Raw genomic sequence first — 24844 nt, 5'->3', positions numbered from 1 at the left:
AATAAATGGAGGGAAAAACATAAGTTTACTATGCAATTGAAATTCTAGAAGATGATTCTTAATTTTTGGAGTGGCTTGAGATATTTGCAATGAAATGCAATTCCTATACTTCTTTGTATCCTTTTGACACATCACATTCCAAAAGCAAAATTTATGAAACTGTCAGAGCACCAGTTTTCTCTTTGGCTGATCTCTGATCAGTTCTTCTTCCCGTGTTAAAAGAAGCTTCTTTGGAGGTAATAAGTTAGTTAATCCCATCAACTGAAAATCTGCATTTCAAAATAATCAGTAAATACAAAGCAGGATTTAACTCTTACATGATGTCTGTCAATTCCCTAGAAATCTATCAGGCTTTTCTACAGCAGTTCTTGGCTGGGCTGCTTTTCTGTTTAAACAAAAATAATATTAAAGGAATTTTAAGACTCAAAACTCATAATGGTCTATTCACACTCCTTAATGCATTTAGAAAATGTAGTATTTGGGCTCTTTTAAAGCATCTTTATGAGTTGTAAAATAAAGAAGGACTCAAAAATAATCATAATGCTCTATAAAAAGGCATAGATTTGTGCTTCTTGAAGTCTATAAAATATATGTTAAAAATGCAGAAGATTGTCTCTCATAAGGAAATAAATTTGGGATGACAAGTTTTTAGTTTGCACTTATAAAAGGTGAAAGAGTACGTTTAAGAAAATAAGCCTGGAGCCATTTTTATATGAAAAAGAAAATTCAACAAAAGGACCAAAACCTTCTATTTTTGTTCCATTCTTTAAAAATTCAAATGTACTTCTCTTTTCCCAAAATTTAAAAAGCAGTAACAATAATTGCAATCATTACATAAGTACATTTTTTCCATTAAAAATGTTATAATGTTAACTTTAGGATCAGATTACTTCCAAATTTAACATGATTGATTTCTGAATAAGGAATACCAATTTAAAATGAAATTCTTGCATTCTAGAGAGTATATTATAAACAGCCAAAAGAACAAGGGAAAACTTTATTGTTTTAACGCATGCTTGAATGAATAAACGTTTTGCAGATCGTTAATAGTCAATAACATGATTTGGAAGATTTGGAGATGATCTGGTTCGCATTAAACATATTTACACTTTAAAATGCCTCGTGAATTAAGTCAAGCTTTGCTACATGCGGATGCTAAGAAATACGAAAATATATAGGGTTTTACTATATTAAGATCATTAGATTTAGCAAGATAATTAGATCCTTATCTAAAGGGTTCAATTGACCAGATTTTGAAAAACTGCTTGGCTTTTGCTTTTCTAGAGAGCACAGTCAGATGAACTGGAAAAAATTGAAAAGCACGGCCGGTCTTCCAAAGACAAGAAAAATCCCAAGTCTCTGGACAAACCTGAACAGTAAGTATGTCTTAGAACTACATAGAAACAAACATCCCTGCTACGGGTGGATTCTTCCCGTTTGGGAGATGCCAATGCAGTGTCTTCAGTGCACACTTGTTATTGAATGAGATGAAGATACACGTCTGCTTATGTGAGTTATATTTTTCCTCTTCATTTGGCTTTATCTCCTTAGGTTCCTTTATGAGCTGTCGCTGATCCCCAACTTTTCAGAGCGCGTCTTTTGCATCCTGTTCCAATCCACGTTTTCTGAAAGCATTTGCTCCATTCGTCGCAAACTGGAATTACTACAGAAGTTGTGTGAGGTGGGTTCTGGTCCATAGAGAGCTACACTTGAGTTCTGATATTTAATTCCATTCAATTGTGTTCCTATTTCAAAAAAAAGTAGCATTTACTCTAAGTACTCATTAACTTTGAAGGATAGCAGCCCCAAGAAGGAAACATTTAATGATCGAGTTGCAATCAAAGCAAGATTGTCATGTTGGCACATGGGGCGACAGGACCACATTGCTAGAGTGTGGCCAGTGTGTGTTGGCCTCTGGGGAATTCTCTGCCCATTGCTTTTGCCAACAACATCTTCACTTTCCGTGGTCCTCTCAGACGTCAGACTTCCAACTGAATGCAATTTGAAGGCGTTTTATAATATTTACTTTCCTTCATTTTTTTTGGAAGGGATCTTCAACAAATTGTTAACAATTATTCCAATCAAATGATCTAGAAACAACCATATGACTCAGCAGAAGATAAATATTCTTCTGAAAACAAAAGAACAAATGCTTGGCAGAGATAACCAATCTTAACATTTGAAACGATTTGTCAAAAATCGATCATACCATTTGTTCTGATTGTGGTAAATCATTTTGCAATGGGGAAAGATGATATATTAAAAGTTTACATTTTTAGAAGAGGTGACATACAAGTTCAAGTGAAACACAGTGTTTTGGAAGAAGTGAGTGAATTGTTAGGGGGTAAATCTAAATTTGGAAACTAATCTTTATAACTGCTTTTTGGTGTTTCCTATAAGTGATGCCAAAAAAATTTGTATTGTTTCAGACACAGGCACAATTAAGAAGATGGCAGTGATATTATTTTGAAATAGTTCTCATATAACGGGCTTATTTGTTTTCCTTGCAATTACATCATGGAAATGGCCTAGATGGGCATCTTGCAGCTTACAAAAGCATACCTGAATGCTGGTTGGTGGCGCAACTTTTTGAAGTGAACTTTGGAAATGTCACTCTTAAAATATAGCTAATAATGAGGAATGAAAAAAGTTTGGTTATGACCCAAAACTATCAGTATAATTTAATATAAATACCTGGCACTGACTTAAGATGATTCAAACAAAACTTTGTATAAATGAAAAAATTTTTTGTTCTATTTTGCAGACATTAAAAAATGGCCCAGGGGTTATGCAGGTTCTGGGTTTGGTTCTAGCTTTTGGCAACTACATGAATAGTGGAAATAACACTCGGGGACAGGCAGATGGCTTTGGATTAGACATTCTTCCGAAGCTGAAAGATGTCAAAAGCAGTGTAAGTATTTTGTGTGAGTGGGAATAGGCACATTGAGGATTAGATGTTTTGGTGGACTGTAAACCAGTTATTATAAATATTTTTTTATGTTCTAAGGCCAAAAGTTTCTCTATGTTCTGAGCTAAATAAAAGTAATGGCCATCAGATATTTGTGATGCAGTGAATAATAATGTTTCCTAAAGTAAGTAATTTTGAATTCTATATCTAATGAAAAATTGCAATATTTTAAAATTAATCACGTACAAGTAAGAGCTTATTTGTGGGGGGTTTTTTGGTATTGGTTTATATATCTTATTTAATCCTCCATTAAGTTAAACTTCATTAATTTAATTAAGGGGTAATCTGAGGTAAAAATTAAGTACTGAATCAGGAAGTAAGATTTTAAAAAAAATTTCACTTGCACTCTCAGAAGAGCTATGCTAACTAAGACTTCCAGAATTGGTTCTTTTTCTACAAAACACATATAACTATAGTTACTTCTCAGTACTACTTGTAGACCTCCATGGACAGAGCTCTTATTTCCATCACTCAAAATTTTCTCCCACTATGCCTGTCAGCATCCCTTTAATGAATGTGTTAATTGATTGAGGTATTGCCAAAACCTTTCACTGATTTACAAGTTAGAGAGAGAGGAAGTCAAGTTGCTTAAATCCTGTCTAAAGAAGGAAGTCTCTAATAGATACATTACTATCTCATATCAAACTCCATTATGAAGGGGTTTTGCTCTTTTTGTAAATAGGGGGAAAATCATGGTCATGTCAAACATTCCAGAGAACATAGTCTAATTTGGAGCAATGCAAAAAAAGTTAATTAAAAATGAATGCCCTAATTCTGCCAGAAAGGAGGTGAAAATCTGTTCTTTGAAGCCTGTTAGATATAAAACAATTTTACATTTTTTTCTGTAGAACTGTGTATACATTATCTTTATTGCTTCCTGGATATTAATTCCTCAATCTCAATTGCCGATGTAACAAATTATAATATGCATTTGCATTTAAAAAGCTCCCACTTACTTGAAATGATACTTAGCTTTTTTATTTCCCTGTTCAATATGCTAATGAGCCTCAGTTAAACTGCCTGGTGGAGGCGTACCCGCTAGTCCTGCTGGATGTAAATGCCAGCAATATTTAATTATTTCATTTAAGATAGTAATTTTAAAACATAAAAATAATAAAAATTCATAATAAGCAGAAAATAATAAAACAAAAATTAATAAACTAAATTTCTGATTGAGGAGGGTAAAAACACGAAGTATCTACAGTTGAGACTCTGCCCTTAAACAGTTATGCTTAGATTGGAACACTAGAGAGGGGAAATCTATACCATTCAATTCCTTAGATACAATGACTAAGACAATTTAAAATGTAAAATTTCACATTGCATTCTAAATGTTCTCACGCATATATGTGAATTCACTGGGACTTATTTTCTTTAACGCTGTATATCATTTTTAAAAAAAGTTATTGACTTTGGTCTTTCTGCCTAGGACAATAGCAGAAGCCTTTTGTCATACATTGTTTCATATTATCTTCGAAATTTTGATGAGGTAAGACAGTTTTTACGTATAGTCCTATTCTGTTGTTATTTATTTGTTGGATGATTTGGCAGTGTTTTTTTTTTTTTTGTTGTTGTTGTTTTTGTTATTGCTGCTGTTATTCTTATATCAATGCTGGTTCATTTGAAAATTATGTATTTCTTGCTGATTAGGATGCTGGGAAAGAGCAGTGTGTCTTTCCACTGCCAGAACCGCAGGACCTTTTCCAGGCCTCACACATGAAGTTTGAAGATTTTCAAAAAGATCTCAGAAAACTGAAGAAAGACTTGAAAGGTAACTTATCATCTTGAACTCATGTTTGCTGTTTTTCTTTTTTTTTATGCTTTTTCAATGAGAGAAGGCAGACTTTTCAATGTTTTTAAAGAATGTAAATTAGTTCTTTGTAGCCTGTTAGCACAAAAATTTGTTTTTTGGCATGGCAAAAGAAAAATTTGCCAATATTCTTATTCTTTTGTTGTTTAAAAAGTTATATGTATCAAAAATTCAGTTATTGAATAATATCTTGGTTATTTTAATAACAATCTATTTCATCAGGAGCAAGTTTGCATTTTATTTTCATTTTATAGCCAAGAACACTCAGACATGCATCATGTCATGGTTAGACACGAATTATGTCATCGTTAAAAAATAGATAGTCCCTCCCACTCTCCCTTGGTATAGGTACCTAAGATTTTGTGGCTTGCGAACTTTCCTGGGAACAAATTATCTTCTTTTATGTATTGTGTCAAAAACATGTATGTGTATATTGTTTTATTGTGAATCAAGAAGCCTTAAATCATTTTGAAGAAAGTTTGAAATTCTTCCGATTCCTAAATTAAAAATAGCATTTACACAAAAACAGTTGACAAAATTTCTTATTTTATTGGTTTTAAGTAAAATCTCTTTTATCCTCTCTTCATGAGATTTATTATTGTTACAGAGTTGAGAACACTTCAACTATCTGTTAAATATTTAAGCCTCTTTTTAGCTCTATTAAATACAGATAAGGAGGGAGTAAATTTACGGGAGATTTTCATTTGATATTGTCTTACTGGATGAGAAGAAGATGCTTGAAACCAGAAACCAAAAAGAGACATAACTTCTTAAGAAACTCTATTCCAAATTTGAGATGTGTTTATCCAAAGATACTGATCTGTAGTCAGATTCGTGGAGTTGTTATATTCTGGTGATAGATGTTTTTATATGGATTTCAATGAACATAGCAACATCATGTAGTTTGCTTATAGTTCTTCGTATTCAACATTTTTTATGGGCCTGGTTCATGTCAGACGTGCGCTAGGTGCTGTGGATACACAAAAGTACAGTCATCACTGCTGAAAAGGGCCGAAATTAGGTTACTTTGATGTGTCCTATTGGAGCCTTACATGTTGGTGCTCGTGAACTGAGCCCAAGAAAAACTGCTTTGACTTGCCCTATTTTTATTGCGATAATAATCAATGAAATTATGTTGCATTTGTATGTTACTGTGGTACTGTGTATTAATGAATGAACTCTTAAAGCAATAGAAAAACATCCGTTCTGTAGTCTTGATCATGCTTCACGTTTATTCCAAGTATCTTGGTTTGCTTATGAAATTTTACACGCTGTGATATGGGGTGCTGGAGGCATTTCTAAGGGAGCAGGAACACACTTCACACTTCAATCAACAATCCTTGTAAAGTAGGATTTCATAGTTTACAGAGGATTGAGTGAATGAGAGAAATGGTAATCTTATTATCAGGGGATTTATGTTTGCTTCTGGTGTTGCATCACTTTGGAATGTTATCCCATTTTCTTATGTATAGACCTTTTTTATTATTGGTATTAAGTACACATATAGCCATGAAAATGGCAAGTCTTCACAAGACTTTGGAGGTACATTTAAAGAGCCAAGGAACACCAGATGATGGGTTTGAAAAGGACAAATAGCCAAATACTGTTTCCAGGTGTGCATTTGCCACCTTGAGCAATGTGGCAGCTACAGAAGATTAAATATTGAAGGAGCATCTTAGCAAATTTTGAGTGCCTCGCAAAGTTAAGGGCATGATTTTAACCGTGAGGGTTTACACATTATGTAGGGAAAAGATGAACTTACCTGAAAGTCCTATAGTTGACTGAATCCAAATGTTACAGAACAAATCCTTTTAATAAAGGAATTTGTTTTGTGAAGTTTGGATTTGGCCGAGGGGCCGCACTTGGGGATCTGGAGGGCCACAGGTGGCTTTGAGGCCGCAAGTTCCCCACCCCTGAATGCCCTCAACTAACAACTAGAACATTTGCCTGGCACAGTTTTTTCCCCAAGTTTGCCCGTAGCTTGTTACAATTTGGTAGAATTGAATAAATGGGGAGTTTCGTGATCCAGTGCATATAGAAACTGCTAGGTTAAGTTAAATTTAGAAGAAATTCACAGTATTGTCCGAAAGAAATAGTTTTCCAGTTTATTTGACCACAGAGTGCTTTTTCCCCGCCATAGTTTCTGGTGGGTTCTGTAGTTCGTGGGACACATTTTGAGAAATGCAAGGCTGGTTCTATGTCGGTAACAGAAGAATGACATTTGCTTCTCAGGAACCTACAGTGAAGGTGGGAAAGGAAAATACAGTTCATGAAATAACAGAATTATGTATTTTACTGTTCTTTGAAAATGAAATCAGCTTGAAGAGCTATTTACAAAGCTGTCAAACTCTAAGGATTAAAAACTGACCAAAAAAAAAAAAAAACAAAACCCTGATAATTTACCTCATTTTTTGCTTTTCCAGAATTTTGGGTTTTTCCATGGAAAATAAGTAGTATGGTGACACGATGAAGTTAATCTAATGGACAGAAATTAAATTCACTTTCTAGGAAGTAAAGATTTACCCTGAATGTAGCATTTCATAACAACGAGGCATAAAATAAAGCTGCTTCATGTCCTTTTTAGGAATGAGATGGATATAAATAGACAGATACGTCCATCCTACTAAATGGGAGTCAAACAGGAGTTTATTAGGTTATGCTGTTTTAGGCACAATTACTTTAAAACAATATCTGCTTTGATCTAAGTAGCCTGTTAAAAATGATTCCCTCTAAATGATCAAATGATGCAATTCATTTAAGAAGATTCAAACAGTCTGTCCACGTCTTTTTTTCCCCCAGAGACAAATTGTTTTAAAAAGGTTTAAAAAATAATGTATGGAAGGCATACCTTTCCTGCAGTATATATCTACTCTTGGCTATTCATAACAAGGTAAAAATAGAATAGTGTGATTAGTTTGATAAAGACATAAGCTATAACCGTGAAGTCACTCATTTGCTGGCTCTATCACTTCTGTTTCTGCGTGGAGACTTGATTTTTATCTATAAGGAGAAGCTGAGACATTTTAGTAAGACGACTGAATCTCATTTTTGTATTTATAAGAACAGGCACTGTGTTCGGTTTCTCTGCTTATTCCCAGGATTTCCATAGCTCCTCGGGGTGCTCGCGTGGCTTTCTGAGCTCTGTGACATGTAGTTTGTTAAGCAACCTGATCTGCTTTTGATCTCTCCTGGCTGTCAGCAGCTTTTCTTGATGGAGTCGTGCCAAATGATGACCTGTGTCCCAGTGCCTGTCTTGGGTAGGAATTACAGCATTTGCCACAAGACTCCATCAACTCAACATGCAACAGAGCATTGAGAAATTAAGTACTGGAAGTGGACAAGACTGTTCTCATTCAGCTTCTTCCCTGCATCTCCTCTCTCTCTCTCCCCCTTATTTCTCCTCCTACCCACTTTCTCATTTCAATACTTGACTTTGAAAATATGTCTAAAATTCATTAACTGTATCGTCAAATTGAAGCAATGTCCAGGTTCAGAGATTACATAGGAAAAGCTAGTCTATAAAACTTGTTGATAGGGAATCATTAGCTTACAACTGTTAGTTTGCAACTATTACATTTAAAATTGTTCATTCCCGATATTTCTTCTTTTTTCTTATGTTTGAGAAGAGGGAAAAAAAGAAGCATTTTTAAAAATAGCTTTCCACCATAGCTCCCCCCACCCTCTGTGGTTTTACTTCGCGTGGCTTCCGTTACCCGCCGTCAACTGCAGTCGGAAAATATTAAGTGGAAAATTTCAGAAATAAACAATTTATGAGTTTCAACTTGTGTGCCATTCTGAGTAGCGTGATGAAATCTCGCACGGACCCACTCCGTCCCTCTCAAATGTGAATCATCCCTTTGTCCCCTGTATCCACTGACCCACCCGTTAGTCACCTGGACAACTCGTCTTGGTCATCAGATGGACAGATCACAAGGGGTAAATACAGTACAATAAGGTGCTTTGAGAAAGAGAGACCACATTCACATAACTGTTGTTATAGTATGTTGTTATAACTATTCATTATTAGTTATTATTGTTAATCTTGTACTGTGCCTAATTTATAAATCAAACTTTAGCGTAGATATGTATGTATAGGAAAAAAGATAGTGTATATAGATACTATCTGCCCTTTCAGGCATCCACTAGGGGTCTTGAAAAGTATTCTCCAAGGATGAGGGGACACTACTGTGTTAGGTTTTAAAATTAATATCAGTTCCAAAAGGAACCTTAGACAACATTGAAAAATACAGAGAAGAAAATATGTCAGTATTCCTATAGTCCAATGATAAATAATATTTATATTTTGATACGTTTCTACCTAGCGTGGGAGCGTGTATTGAACATGCATAAATTATACAGTTGGGACCATGGTGGACATAATTTTTGTCCAATTTTATGTTCTCTGCTTCATAGTAGTATAATTTAATTTATTTACATTTATTATACATTCTGTTTTCTTTCTGATTATCTATTGTCTTGATCATTTTTTTAATATTCCATCCCTAACTCCTCCAGTGATATCTTGGAAGCTATACCTAGTCTTTCTATTAATTTATTGGGTGATCCTAAATGTTAATATATTTTCTTAACTATATAATTTTATAACATGCTATAAACTTATATAGTATATTTATCCTTCAAATAAGATTAGAGTTTTAGAACATTCTAATAATTAAACTCCTTTCACTTTCCTTTTAGTGTTTGTCTCAACTTTTAATGTTACCATTTTTCTTAAAATCATTACTACTGTTTTATAATCATTAAGTAATATTTATGAATATATTTAATCAATTACTGTGCTATCATTGTATCCCATTTCCCTCTTCTCATTTGGTGTCCTTTCAGGGTAAGCTGATGGGTATTAAACTGTTAGTCCAAAAAATAACTAAAAAAAATTGTTCCCCTCATCTTGAATAATTTTGCTGGAAATAGAGTTCTAGATTGACTTATTTTTCATCAGTGTTTTCGAAGTACTTTTGTTCTCTTCTGGCATCTCTTATCACTGATTGATCTGTTTTCAATAATTGTCATTCTTTTGTAGATAATCTATCTTATTTGTGATTACTTGTATAATTTTCTCATTATCCTTATTCATCTTTGGCTTTCCTTTGATATGTATAGTATGAATCTATTTTCATTTTTTTATCTTGCCCTATACTTAGAACTTTCAATTTAAAGACTGATGGTTTCTTTAATGTCTTAAAATTTCTCAAGTCATTATCTGCTCAAGTATTACTTCACCTTTCCCCTCTTTTCCTGAAACTCCTTTTAGATGTACATTGGCACCCCTTGATCTAAATTCTCCTAAATTCTCTTTCATATTTTTAAAATTTCCCCCTACCTTTTGCTATAATCTTCATGTATTTCTCAACATTGTCTTCAAGTTCATTGATTCTCTTTGACTGTGTTCAACCTAGTGTTTATATTAACAATGTAGTTACTTTTAACGCATGATCATTTTTGTTTCTGAGACTCCTAATATGTATTTTATCATATTCATTTTTGCCCCTAAAGTAATTTCTTGACCTTATTTTGGATATTATCTTTCCTTTATCTCATTGATATTTATGAAAATATATTAGAGTCCTTTTCAGTTTTTGATTCACCTGAAATGAATTCATCTTCCATTTGTTGAGTTTTATAAGTTGTCATTTGGCTCATTAGTTTTCTTTTTTTTTTTTTTTTTTTTTTGAGACAGAGTCTCACTCTGTTGCCCAGGCTAGAGTGAGTGCCGTGGCGTTAGCCTAGCTCACAGCAACCTCAAACTCCTGAGCTCAAGCGATCCTCCTGTCTCAGCCTCCCGAGTAGCTGGGACTACAGGCATGCACCACCATGCCCGGCTAATTTTTTCTATATATATATTTTTAGCTGTCCATATAATTTCTTTCTATTTTTAGTAGAGATGGGGTCTCGCTCTTGCTCAGGCTGGTCTCGAACTCCTGAGCTCAAACGATCCGCCCACCTCGGCCTCCCAGAGTGCTAGGATTACAGGCGTGAGCCACCGCGCCCGGCCAACATTAGTTTTCTTTATGGTATCAATGTTGATTTTTAAAAGGAATCAGAAAATTATGGTCTTGTAGACTAAGTCTGACCTCTTTTCGTAGATAAAGTTCAGTTGGAACACAACCACACCGAGTCATTTATGTACTGCCCGTGACTGCTTTTGTGTTACAACTTCAGAGTTGAAGCATTGTGACGAAGACCTTCTATCAGTCAATATGTCCCTCCCTCTCCCTCCCTTTGACCACCCTCCCACCCCCCACCACAAATCCTTCACTGTCTTTTGATTTGTTTCAACTGCTTTAACTTGGTCTGCCCTTCGTAGCCAAGCCAGAGCCAAAGCTGCTCTCAGCAGCGTGGAGCTCCTGCCCTGTGGGCATGTTAGGTTTATTGCAGATCCAGTTGCCAAGCTAGTGAATGACTTGGCTGAGGTCTGGGCTGAAAAACTGTGTCTACCTACTCTTGCTGCCCTGGACACACAGCTGCCTATATGGTTTGTAGCCCTGGGAAGCAACGGATTGTGTAGCCATTTTCACCCTCCTTCCATGAGCTGGAGAGACCAGTCAAAACTCTGGGATTCCAGTGGGGAGACTGGTTCTGTTCCCTGCTGTCTGTCCTCTCCCGCACCCCGTCCCCCGCATAAGCCAAGCTCCCTGCTGCCTTCTCCACATTCATCGTCTGGCGACTTCTCATTTCGGCTCTGTTTATTAAATTGGGCTTCTCTACTATTTCTGATCCAAGGACATATTTACATTTTTAGAAAGCATACTATGTCTGTTTAGTTTCCTCCTTTTATGTTATCTTTCACTGCTATGTGTTTTCAACAGAGAGAAGGCTCAGTCTATGAATTCATCATTCTGTTTGACTGGACATCTGTATTCATTTTTATGTCTTACATTTTTTTTCCTCACTGAAAATTGTAGCAGGAACATTTTCCCATGCTAATTAATACAGTTCAAAAACCATTTAGGATTTCATAATAATCTATCCTCTGATTGTGCCATATTTAGTGAGTAATTTGAATTTTGTAGGAAATTAGACTCTTCCCAGCTTAAGTATATCATGTTGAACATCCTTATTCATAGCCTTTTAAAAATTATACCTCTAGGTGTTTCTTTAATATGGATTCAGAGTTATAATTACTGGATCAGAGGCAATGAACATTTTTTTGGGTGCTTGATATTACCAAAATGCTTTCTGGAAAGGCAATTGATTAATTTTAATGGATGGATTGTTTCTTAAAATAGAACAGAATAACAAAATTTATAAGATTTAGATCAGTTAGGACTCTTAGGGACATTATCACTGAATTATCACTAAACAAGTGTTTGTTAAACATAGAAAATAAAAGCAAAAGCAAAAGACCCTTCTTTCATAGCTCCTAGACTAACCAGAAGACCAATGGTGATATAAATAACCACAATGCATTATTTTTTTTGTTATATAAACAAGATGCTACAGAAACATAAGAGGTAATGATATTGGAAAATTATATTTAAATTGGACTCTGAAAGATCTATAAAATTTTCTCAAGAGGAAAAAAAATAGAATTTCAAGCATGAGAAAAAGTGTGAGCAAAGTCACTCGTCTTTCAACTATTTGGGCTTTGATTGTCTATTGGTCTGTGGAGCCAGGGGGTTCTCAATTTATATCATGTATATATCTAAGGGATACAAAATATGCATACCCGAGATGTGGCTCATTGCAGCAAAATTGCAACCAGAGTGAGGATTGTGCATATTTTTGGTTTGAAAAATCCTCCATCCTGTAATCCTGATATTCCTTTCAAGGTAGCTTCCTGTTCCTACTCTGTCTCTGTGTTTTACATGTATTAACTTGTTTAGTCCCTATGATGTAGATATTATCATTAATCCCCTCTTTAGTGATTAACTGCAAGTTAGAGATAGTGAATGCCCTGCAAAAGGTCACATAGTATGAGCTGGGGCTGGATTTGGACCAGGAGAACTTGATCCAGAGCTCACCCTCTTAACTGCAGCACTCACACTACTTCCTTTTGGGGTTCACTCCATGGAACCCTCCAGGGAAGGTTGAGAAGCCAAACATACAAACACAATTGCAGAGCAGTATAGTAACAACGTTGATAGAATAGCAACAGGATGCAGAATGGAAGGTGAGTCTGATTCTACCTAACTGGTTAGAGAAGACTTGAGTTAGATATTGCCATTAGAATCGAGTCATGAGGTATAAATACTCCACCAGGTGAAAAAAATTTATGGAAGGAAATTTGAATAGTTAGTTGAATGACCAGGTTCAACGAGATGAGATTAGTGCATTCTTGGAATTTGAACTCAAATACTGGCTGAATGCAGGGAAGTAGAAAATTGATAAAGCCATAGAGATATGTAGTCACTAGATTATGAAATCCCACTCAGGCAGGAAGACTCTGGGTGGGCAAGGGGTGTGTGTGTGTGTGTGTGTGTGTGTCCATAGAGGTGGTTAGGAAGGAAAAGGAGGATAGGGCAGAGATGCATATGAGGCAGAGGAAATGTCCAAATACCCCAGCATTCTTGGAACACAGTGACCATGAGAATAATAGAAAACGTGTTCCCACTGTGGAAGCTCTACAAGTCTATGCCCTTTATTAGGAGTTTTCATTTTACCCTAAAATGCAATATCCAGTGACTGAAGGATTCTATTCAGGGAATTGAGATGATATGATTTATATCTTGAAAGTATCGCCCTGGCAAACATAGAATTTGTGAGACCAGTTAGGAAAGAGTTCAAATAGAAGATGGTACTTCTATTTTGACCAAAGAGGGAGACAGAGGGAGAAGGAAAGAACTAAACAAACCTTTCTATTTTAGGGGTAAGTAAGGGTGGTAGGGAGTAACTTTAGAATTTTTTGTATCCTAGGTAATATACAAGTGCTTCCTAATAAAATTGTATCATTTCATGATTTCCTTCAAGTTAACAGTATGTCGGTTACAATAATGTTTTGCTGTTTGAGATGTTTACATTGCTTTCCATAAACTTTGAAAGAAGTGGATTTGTTTCCATTTGTGATATTTTTGCAAAGTTGATGAGCTTTCAAGTGTTTCTTTCTCCTCACCCTCTCCTCCACACCAACATGCACATGTACTCAATTTAAATAAACATTTTTCAGGATTCTTTGACTTTTTGTACTGTTAATTTCTTGAATTGCCATTACTTTCAGTGGTAATTTTAGTAGTAGAAAGAAGAGTTAATTAATGAGAAGAAAATCAAGTCATTGGTCATTTAACTCTTGTGTTTGATGCCATTTATTCATATTAGAAAAAATTATAAAGTTTTACTTTCTTCTTTTTACTGTTCGCTTTTCTGACTCAGCTGCCTGGTGAAAACAACAGCTAATTAAAGATGATTAGTTCTCTGACATTCTGAGTTAAGATTTATTTTATAAATTATCCATGATTGTGTTACACTGTGTACTTGGCAAAAATGTTTGTCTTTTAAAGCAATAGCCAAGGTAAATTAATTCAAAGCCATAAGATTCTGCTTCCTTGAGGGACCCAGTATAAACAAATTATCACATGAAAGCTTGGTGTACGCATATGTGGTACACGTTTACCATAGGATTATGATCTTTTACAATGTGTCCGAGAATGTTTCATTCTCCGTGACCAAGTCATTTCTTTTTCTATTTGCAATTAGCAAAACTCCTACTCATCCTTCTAAATGATTCAGCTAAAATGAATCTCGGCTAAAATGAATCTGCTTCACTTAAAATGGTTCGTCTTCAGTGACGCTGTCTGATGAACTTGCCCTATAGGAGAACAATGATAAACGTGCGCTGGTAGCTACATAAACAGTGATTTGCAGAGGGGTCTGACAACATGTGGAATGTGAGAGTATAAATGTCAATAGCTTTTCAAATTTCACTGAAAATTTCATCTTGGGAAATACTACTGATTAATATTTTTCCCCAAAATGTTGTAAGTCAGAATGTGAAGTATTGGGGGAAAAAATGTGGATTGGTGAGAATTTTTACACCGATGATGGAATCGTAAATTGATTCACTCTTCCTGGAAAACCATCTGGCAATATCTCATTAAGTTGAAAATGCCCTTACTCTCTGACCCAGCCTTTGGCCCCTAGGTAAATACCCCAGTGCTCAGGTGACCAGGTGAAAATATATAATATAATGGCATTCGTATTTATAGCAGCAGCACCTAAACCCTTCACATGTTTCTCAAAAAAATAATAGCTGAGTAAATCATGGTATCTTCTTTCAAAGAACATCCATTGAACAGTGAAACTGATTGAACTATATTTACCTGCATTAAAAATGGATCAAATCTTGTTACTACAATCTTGAGAAAAAGCAAGTTGTGGAAAGAATGCAAACAGTATGATTTCAGTTTTTAAAGTTCAAATATATATATATATATATATATATGTATATATGCGTGTGTGTGTATATGTAACTAAACAATTACAGTAGTCCTCACTTATCCATGGAGCTACATTGCAAGATCACTAGTGGATTCTTGAAGCCAGGAATAGTACTGAACCCTGTATGTTAATATATAAAATACTATGTTTTTTCCTGTACATCTATACCTATGATAAAGTTTAATTTATAAACAAGGCACAGTAAGAGATTAACAACAATAACAAATAATAAATAGAACCATTATAACAGTATACTATAATAAAAGTTATGTGGATGTGGTTTTTCTCTTTCCCTTTCTCCCAAAATACTGTAATATTTTTGGACTGTGGTTGACCACAGGTAACTGAAACCATAGAAAGCAAAACTGTGCACAAGGGCGGGACTACTGTACTCGTTTAGGGACAGCAAGGGGATGGGAAACACAAAATTGAAGGTAATAGTTGCCCCTGGGCCTTCAGGAGGGACATGGGGAAGACATTGCACTCTTCCAAAGTATTGTTTATGTTCTGTTTCCTTAAGTTGGAGGTTGACTATAGGGGTATTCATTTAACTGTTCCTTACATGGTATGTACATGTTATATGCATTCCTTTACATGCAATATATCTTTAATAATTTTATTTAAGAAGGAAAAAGGCAACCACCCAGGAATATGTTTGAATTAGAGTGGAAATTTAGTCATTAGGGCTCCACTACTTTAAAATGTATGATTGATAAGCCTTTTCTGTTCTTTACGAAGAAATTATATAACTTAGCAAATTCAAATGTAAGCATCATCAAAAAACATAAGAAATTTAAAGAACAAGCTATGTTTAAGAAGATGTTTTATGTTTGCAGATCGATGGTGCTAATAATAAAAAACTTCTTGGGGGAAACGTCTGAAAAACTGGCATATTTTCTGCTTAACAATCCAAATAGATATTATTTATAAGCAATTAATAAACATTCACTACCAGTGCCAGAAGGATGTGGAATACTTAGAGAAACATGACCCATTAATTTTGGTTACTGCCTCTGCTAGTTCGGAGCAAAGTCAGGAAAACAGAAACCACACTTATGATTTTAGTAGAAGTAATTTAACATAGAGAATTCAGTTAACATATGCTGAAGTTAACATAGAAAGCAGCTCGCATCCGTAGGGCCAGGGAAATGAAGTGAAGAGGTTGGGTGAGCAGAGAACCTAGAACTTTAGAGAGAGCACCGTATGGGCTTGACCCAGCCCAATGAGGAGAGGGCATTGCTGCTGCCAAGAGTACCTGAGGTGTGCTGGCAGGGGTGGGGGGAGAAGGGGGTTTGCCCTGGAGAGCTGGGACTGAGGAGCCCAGAGGTGGGGGCTCCCACAGCTTGGATTGGAAGTTGGAGGAGGGGTTCTGCTTGGCTGTACTGGTGCTTTTTAAGGGTGCAGTGATGCTGGATTTGGGTGTGTGGAAACAAGCCAGGAACTGCAGCCACCAACTGACTTGTGGAGATGAGAGGTGTCTGGGAGGGTTGCTTAAGAGAGGAGCAAATTTCTTCAGCCTTTTTCTTCTTCTTCCTCACCCCTCCAACCCCTCCCTTGAGGAACCTGTTGGGAAGCCCAGTGGCAAAGGAGAAAGGTGGTTCTCTGAGTCCCCCAGGCTCTTAGTGCAAAAAAGTAGTCTTGAAGCTAAGAGACAATATCTTACTAAGTGACATACTGTTTATGTCTTTTATTCTTTAACTTCAAATCATGGACTTGTATTATTCTTAAGGTGGTTCAATCCATCTCTCGTATGGCTCTCAATGTTAAGAATAAATGGAAGAGATTTATAACTTTTGGAGATATGTAAGCCACACTGTACCCTTCTTTTCCCAGTGAACATTTCTTCACGTTATCTTCTTACTGTAGTTCTTACATCATTGCTTTCTAGACAGTGTCAAAGATGATTGTTTGTTTCCAAAAGTTGAGTAGAAAAAATCAGAACAGAGGAAGTATAGAAGAGTCTGACCAATGTCCAGTGCAGTAAAAAGGTGTTTTCCTGCTTAAGTAGCACATTTCAGACAATAAATCCCCCATGTCTTGTTTGGTTTTGACAATATTTGACTTATTATTACCTCTGTTGTTCCCATGACTCTGGGGTCATTCTTATTCAGGCCTTTGCCACCTTTCTATGCTGTGTGTGGTCTTTGTGTCACAAAGTGTACAACTTTGCACGTATAGCTGTTGGAATTCCTGGTTCCAGTAAGCCCTATAATTTATCAAGAACATCTGAACTCTTCTACTATGTTCTAAAAGTTGAGACTTCACAGAAGTTAGAGCCATTTTTAATTAATACAAGTAAAGAAAGAGTAACAGTTAACGTGTATTGAGACACTCCCAGAAGCACTGTGCACCCCACACACATTAACCCTTGTGCCAAACCTGCTGGGCACAACGGTCCTGTGTCCACATTGCAGATGAGAAAACTCAGGTTTAGTGAATGAGCAGTTCAAATAAAGTCCTACCACTTCCAAAGCCTGGTTTCCCGACTGTGATGGTATATTGCTTCACTGTTTGATTTTATAAAAGTAGCTTCAGTTTCTTCATCCAGGTTAATAGACAAATGATGTCTAAAGATACTAGTTACAAATCCCTAAGAGCCCTAAATGTGTTTTATCATTTTCCATATAACTTCCCTCTTACAACCATGTTGCTAAATTGCTTTGAATTCCTAAAATACTTTTAAACGTTTAAGTCAGTGGTAACTACTCTTTATTTTCCTTTTGAGATGTGTGACTTTGAAGCTTCCCCAAACTTAAAACCCATCAACTCCCTAATAAGTCCTCGGCTTCATTTCATTTCTTTCTAGCACTGTTTCTTTCACATGCGGGACAAGATAGTGCCCCCTTAAGCATGTCAGTAACTCACTCTGCATATCAAATACTTCATATTTTTCTCTTTCTTCATATTGGTTCTCCCCTCCTCCTACATGTATGTTTTTCTTCCTTCTTTTATGTTGTTCTTTTCATACCACCTCCTCCATTGTCCCGTGAATTTAGGAAACTCAAGCTGACCAGTGAGCCTCAACATGTTACTTGGCTTTAAACATATCTTTTGTTAGTTCTCTGTGCATAAACCCAAACTAGAAGATATTTCCATGTGGGAGTGGTCTGTCTTGAATTTTGATGCCTTAAGCACTGAACAAAATATTGTTTTATATCTTGAAAACCTGAGTAAGAGGTTAGCTCATTGGAGAAAATACGCTTTGTCATTATTTTTACATTCATAAACTACTTTTGTACCACAGTGAAACTCATTAGCAAGACAACATTCCTTAAAGCAAATGACAGCCACAGCTGCATCTGTTTCAGTTGGCAGATGTTAGTTATTGAAGCTTGATTGGGGTGTTTACTAAGCTTTTTTATGTAGATGAACATCTTCTCTGGCAGTTACTCATTCCAGTTGTTAGTATCATCGCCTATCAGACTTGGAAGATGATAGCAATCTGTAGTGATGGTACTCCGCTAGAAATACTCAAGGAGCCTCTAATATTTCCAGGCAATTACACTTCAAGTCAGAATTTAATAACATTTTGGGGGACGGTCAATATGAAGCCAGGCACCTGGCCAGTAATAACAAGATCCTGCATAGGCTTCAGTGACAGTCATTTACGTCCCTGGTAGACATTAATTATCACCTAGTACTATAGCAATGGTCTTGCTATCTCTTTGGAAAATATCAGAGGTGACCAGGTGCTCACACCTGTAATCCAAGTGCTTTGGAAAGCTGTGGTGGGAGGACCACTTGAAGAAGCTAGGAGTTCGATACTAGCCTGAGCAACATAGCAAGACCACGTCTTTAAAAAATAATAATAATAAAGAAATTAGCCGGGCATGGTGGCATACACTTAGCTACTTGGGAGGCTGCGGTGAGAGGATCCCTTGAACCCAGGAGTTTAATGCTGCAGTGTACTATGGTCACACCTGTGGGTAGTCACTGCACTCCTGCCTGGGTGACAGAGTGAGGGTCTGTCTCTTAAAAGAAATAACTAAGAGAGAGGGAGAGAAAGGGGGAAAGGGAAAGGAAAGAGCTTTTGCTTTGGATAAGTTCCTATATATATACATTCAGTATATTAGGATACATTGTACAATATGTTTTATGGACATTCCTTTTATAGTCTGGGTAAGGCACCATTTAATTGTAGAATGTAATCTTAAGGAATTTGTTTATACAAATACTAAACGTTATCTTTTTTGCTGTTTCTGTGTTTTTTTTTTCTCTTTTTTTTTTATTCATGATAAATTATTAAGTGAACAATGCAAGTTAAAAACAACAGTTTCATATTTTTTTTCCCCACCCCCCCTTCCCGAGTCAGCTGCGTTTTGTTTTGATTTTTGCTTTTAAGCAGTGACCTAGGGAGATTGGGTTTTCCCAAATCACCGTTCCAGTGCTCAATCACTGGCTCCGTGAGTACTGAGAGGCAGAGTGGAGACACACAGGGCAACAATTTGATGACGCAGGCTCAGCAGGTTTGAATCTGAAACCCAGCTGAGTCCGTGGTACCCACCATACAGTGTAGGTCCTGATTATGGCATAGATCGCAGCTCCTCTGTTGGGCCAGTCCTGTGGTTTTTGTTCTGGGAGTCATTCCTGGAAACCAAATGTAGAGCCCAATCTCTCTGCACTTGCAACTTTTCTGTAAGCATCTTGCTGCCTGCATTGATCTGCTTTAAGTAGCTACAATGGTTTCTGTTTCCTAAAACTAAACCCAGAATCATGTACAAACCAGGCTTCCATGGGAAACAATTGGGTTTTAGAAGAAGGCATTTTCTGATCTAATCATAGTCATTTCTTCTTCTTTATGTCTGTTATGTGGCTTCCTTCATACTTGCTGAGGCAGGTTTGTAGATGCCAATGAAACCTTCTGGAAGCTCACAGAAAAGCAGTGACTCTAAACTCTTATTAACATTCATTGAACTTGGAGACTTGTATAAATTATAGCTGATACATTCCAATTTTCCCCCTCCCCCCAAATAACCAGACTCCTAATGGTCATGGTTCATTCATTTCAGAGAGTGGCATGGGATGTCTCTGGTTTAGTTTGCCAGTGATAAGGTGGGTTTGCTCTGCCCATGAGATACCACCCTGCTGGATAGCATGGATGTATTGGAGCCCATTTTCCATCTGGAATATCAGAGAATTCTTGTCTTCCTTTCCTCTGGCTGGGTTTTCCTTTGTATTTGGAAGCCTAATGCATGCTTTCCAATGTTAGCCCTTTAACATGATATAAAATCTCTTTGGCTCAGGAAGGTCTTTAAATTAAACAAAAGTTGACATGATTGGAATTACTCAGTTATGCCAACAGTCTCCTAACAAAATGTTTTTTAATATTTGGATTTGACCGTAATGCAAGTTTTCCAGGAACTCTATCTTTGTTCTGTTTTTAATAATGTTTCTAAATGACCCTTCAAGTTTGTGTGATTATAGTGTTTGGTATTTAAAAAAAAAATTTACATAGTCACATACCAATTTGGAAGATGATAAGTCGTAGCCAAGATGATATGTTGTGCAACATGATGTACTACAGTTAAGAGAAGAATGGGGTCAGATCTTCTAAAGAAATTTCTTTATTCCTTATATGTTTTCTTATCACATTGAACATATTCAGTATCATATTGGATATTTAAGAATATATATGAGACTATATAAACTAATATATATGAGAATATAAAAATAGAATGTTACCAATAGAATGGTAACATTCTATTTTTATATTTATCCAACAGGCCCGCCCACCTACCTTCCTTCCTTTCCTTCCTTTCCTGTCTTCTTTTTTTTTTATATACATATATAAAAAGAGATGGGTACTCACTCTGTTGCACAGGCTGGAATGCAGTAGTGTGATCATAGCTCACTGCAGCCTCAAACTCCTGGGAGCAAGTGATGCTCCTGCCTCAGCCTTCCAGGTTATTGAGACCACAGGCATAAGCTATCAAGCTCAGCCCCTCCCTTCTCAATATAGTAAAGCAACAACCACCTACAAATAATTGTACAGGTTTTATATCGCAATAAAGAGATTTGGAAATTTGGATTGGAGTCTTGGTGCATTTTGCATAAGACTTACATGGTGTTAACATCGGCCACTACTGGAGACTTAATATCCAGACTAAGGAAAGCTCCGATCATGGGCATAGTGGAAAGCACTTTCTTTTATACAAGGTTTTAGTGCTTCCTTTGTATTTTAGACACAAGGCACGTGGAGGTGAATAGATTAGCCCTTGACTTCAAGAGATGCGAGCTATAATCAGAGACAAAGATAAACAAACAAATGCAGTGAGATGATGTCATTAACAGCTGCCAATTTTTTTTTTTTTTTTTTTTTTTTTTTTTTTTTTTGAGAGCTTCCTAATAGCCAGCTAGCTTCAAGTTCAACTTCTAGTTGGGGCTCAGATCGTTTAAGTAACTAGCCCAAGATTACATAGCTAGTGTTGAACTACACTTAGATCCAGATCTATTTCATCCAAAGCTTTGCATTTATCCTGTATCATTCACACATGTTCTGTAGAAAAAAGAGGTGCAAAGTTCAGGGGAAGATAAGTGGTAAAGGTATGTCAGGTGGGTGAACAGTATGGATAAAGCTTGGAGAAATTTGAGTAAGTATGACAATTTGCATATTAACAAGAAGTTTGCTATGATAGGAATATACAGTTACTTTATCCATTTGTTCCGCAGATAATTGTTGAATGCATGTTGCCTGCCAAGGATTATTCTAAGCACCCAGAATACAGTGGACTGAGTAAATGGAGATTGGTAGGAGGTGAGGGTAGAGGAGAAATCTGCCCTCCAAGATAGCAGACTTGTTCTGTGACTAATGATAAGACCTGAACTGTCAATGGTAGTCGTATTTTTTTTTATACTTTTTAATTGCACAAGTATTTCTGTGAACATATCTGGAGTATTTTAAAACAACCTCCAGCCATATCTTTCCATGCAGGGTACACTGTAAGAGATCTACTCAGTATGTAGTTGGGAACTCTAACAATCAGAGCAGCTTAGCAAGGAAAAAGCTGCCTGGCAGCCACATGAACGCACATCACCGAAACCACCAGACACTAGACAGACATCTTTCGTGGCTTCTGGAAGAAGGACTGCAGTTGAGATGCGGCAGAAGGTCTGGCAGAAATGACCTTACATTTTTTCTAGATCTGAAATTCTATTTGTTTCTCACTGTGTACAGAAAATTCTGTAGGCTAAGGGGAAAAGATAGAAGTAATAGAAAAAAAATTGTTTCGTATGCATTTATGTTAAGACTACAGTTCATTTAGTTGAACTACAGTTGGGCAAAGGACATTTGTAAAGTGAAGGGAAAATTAAACCACAAAAATCTTTAAAAAAAAAAAACTGAGGGAAAATTATTATAGCATGCATTTTCTTATCTATTTAACATTCTCAAAAGTTACTGAGTAAAAATGAAGACCCAGAGAAATTTCAGTACCATTTAGAAGACTGTCACGGTCAGCCTGTGGTAAAAGTCTGCTTTTCTAGCTACTGAAATCCTCCCTAAAGGCACCAGACCCATTAGATGATTCAGCAAGTTCCTAGGATTAGGGTGTTCATACAGCACCCTAGACTTCAGTACTCTGTAGATAAGCATCATGAAGAAAAGGATCACTATTACTTCCATTTTCTAATTTAATAAATGGGAAATAATTGTGATGAACAGTCAAGATGTTAATCTTGCCTGCCTCTGGCTTTTAAGCTCTGAAAATCGGACCAGGTGAGAGATTGGGTTTTATTTTTTTCCATGCTGGCCTGAGCTATTAGACATTAGGCTATTATTAGCATTTTTACTTTTCTCATTGGGATTGAGAAATAATTAAAGACTGTGTATTCTAGTAGAAGACAAGCTCACTGGGAACAGAGGTTTTGTCAGTTCTGTTCATGGCAGTAGCCAGAGCGCCTGAAGCAGTCTGTTGGATTAGTAGATAGTCGATCAATGTCTGTGTCATGTGTGAATAGATTGGTTAGCAGTTATAACAGAAACTGCTCAAAGACCTCTGGGAACATTTGTTCACCTGACTTTGCCAGAAATAATTCACTGCAATGGTAAGAGGGGCCCATAAATCTCGACCTCATTTCCTTTAAGTGATGCAACTTGTCCTTATTATGCATCTGGAGACATTTTAAAAAAACAATTTCTGGCTACACGGGGCTGCCATAAGGGATGTGGCCCATAGGAAGTTGCCTGCAGCTGTCTCGTCATCTGACCCATCCCTTCCATGTTTCTGATAAGGAGTCAGCTAGTTTCTGGCTACTTCCAGCAATGAAGTGCTCACCATCGCACAGGGCAGGTTACTTGACCGCAGGAGTTCCCTAGACATTAGCCATGCCCTTGACATAGAACCAGAATCTCGCTCTCACTGCTCGTTCAGCTTCCTCCTTCCTCGGGATCAACACACAGGATGTCAACACCCACTCATCCACGACTCCACACTTCAGCACACTGAAAACGGCTCCTGTATTGCCTCTGAGACTCCTCTAGGCTGAACTCCACCTGCTGGTCTTGTAGAAACAATAGCAGCAGTAGCTACTATTTTTGGTGGACCTACTTATATATCCCAAGTTGAGTTTCAGGCATTTTCCATACGTTTTGGCTCATCATCGCGCTAATGTTAGAGATTTTATTACACTCACTGCCGGATGATGCAACCGAGGTCCCAAGAGGTAATTAACCCTAACTCAAAAGGCATAATTCATTTGATGGGTGAACTAGAATTTAAACCCTGTCTGCTAGATTCCAAAATCTAGAATGTTATTTCCACTCGGGTAGTTATTTATCCAGCCGCTAACCCATCCAACTACAGCTGGTTGCCTGAGTCGAGCACTGTACCTACAAATGGAACTGAGATGCATTTCCTCTTAAGTAGCTCTGTCTACTGGGGCAGAAGAGACACAATCACAAATAACCTTAATACAGGGAAGTAGTTGATATCGAATCCCACCCCCTCATCTTATGAACTGTGTAAATGTGGGCGGTCTCTTTGTACTTCATTTTTTTCCCCCTGATATAAAGCAAGCGATTAATAACCTACTTCAAAGGGTTTTATGAGGATTGCATGGGACGACACATGTAAGGCGCTTTGTTACATAGAAAGTACTCAGTAAATAACAGCTTTAACTCTGTGTGCATGAGATATAGTGGGCTAAGTGTCCTGTTTTGGCTTGAGTGGTTTAGGTTAGGTGGTGGTGCCACCAACATAGGGAGAAAGGGAGTTAGCAGGTAGCATGTTTAGAGAAGGCTGTGATGAATTGTGTGTTGAAAACAATGAGTGTTTGATATTGGTGGACATTTAATGTGCGAGTCTGTAGCTTTGAGATACCTGGGCTCAGGGATAAGGACTGGACAGTCACCAGCCTGCAGCCTGTGAGAAGTAACCTAGGCAGAAATGGGGTTTGAGGGGTTGATGGGTGAAGAGAACCTACGTGTGCCTACACCGATCTTAGATTTCATTACTCCAAATTGTCATTTATGTCTGATGGGGAAAATGTATGCTAACAGCACAGCCTTCCTGTATTCCCCTGATTAGACAAGCTAATGACCTGGAAGGGGAAAAATAAGAGGAAAATACAGCTTTATAAGAGAAAGAAAATATATTAGAAGTGCAGTTACAGAGTCTCTTTGGAGAATCGGCAACCTTATCTTGAGAATTGTAGTGAGAATGTGTTTTCTTGCATCA

General features: G+C 36.8%; 1 protein-coding gene across 1 annotated transcript in view; it reads left to right on the top strand.

Moving 5' to 3' along the window:
- The window catches only part of FMN2 (formin 2), a 237273-nt gene that overhangs the window by 141996 nt on the left and 70433 nt on the right, over positions 1–24844 (top strand). Inside the window, 5 exon segments of the mRNA XM_069484677.1 lie at positions 1285–1376; positions 1552–1681; positions 2765–2911; positions 4398–4457; positions 4619–4739. Coding sequence (XP_069340778.1) covers positions 1285–1376; positions 1552–1681; positions 2765–2911; positions 4398–4457; positions 4619–4739 — 550 coding nt within the window.

This window comes from Eulemur rufifrons, chromosome 11 (genome assembly GCF_041146395.1).
Source record: "Eulemur rufifrons isolate Redbay chromosome 11, OSU_ERuf_1, whole genome shotgun sequence".
Classification (NCBI taxonomy): Eukaryota; Metazoa; Chordata; class Mammalia; order Primates; family Lemuridae; genus Eulemur; species Eulemur rufifrons.
The sequence above is the reverse complement of the archived record's forward strand: the minus strand, read 5'-3'. Positions and strand labels throughout refer to the sequence as shown.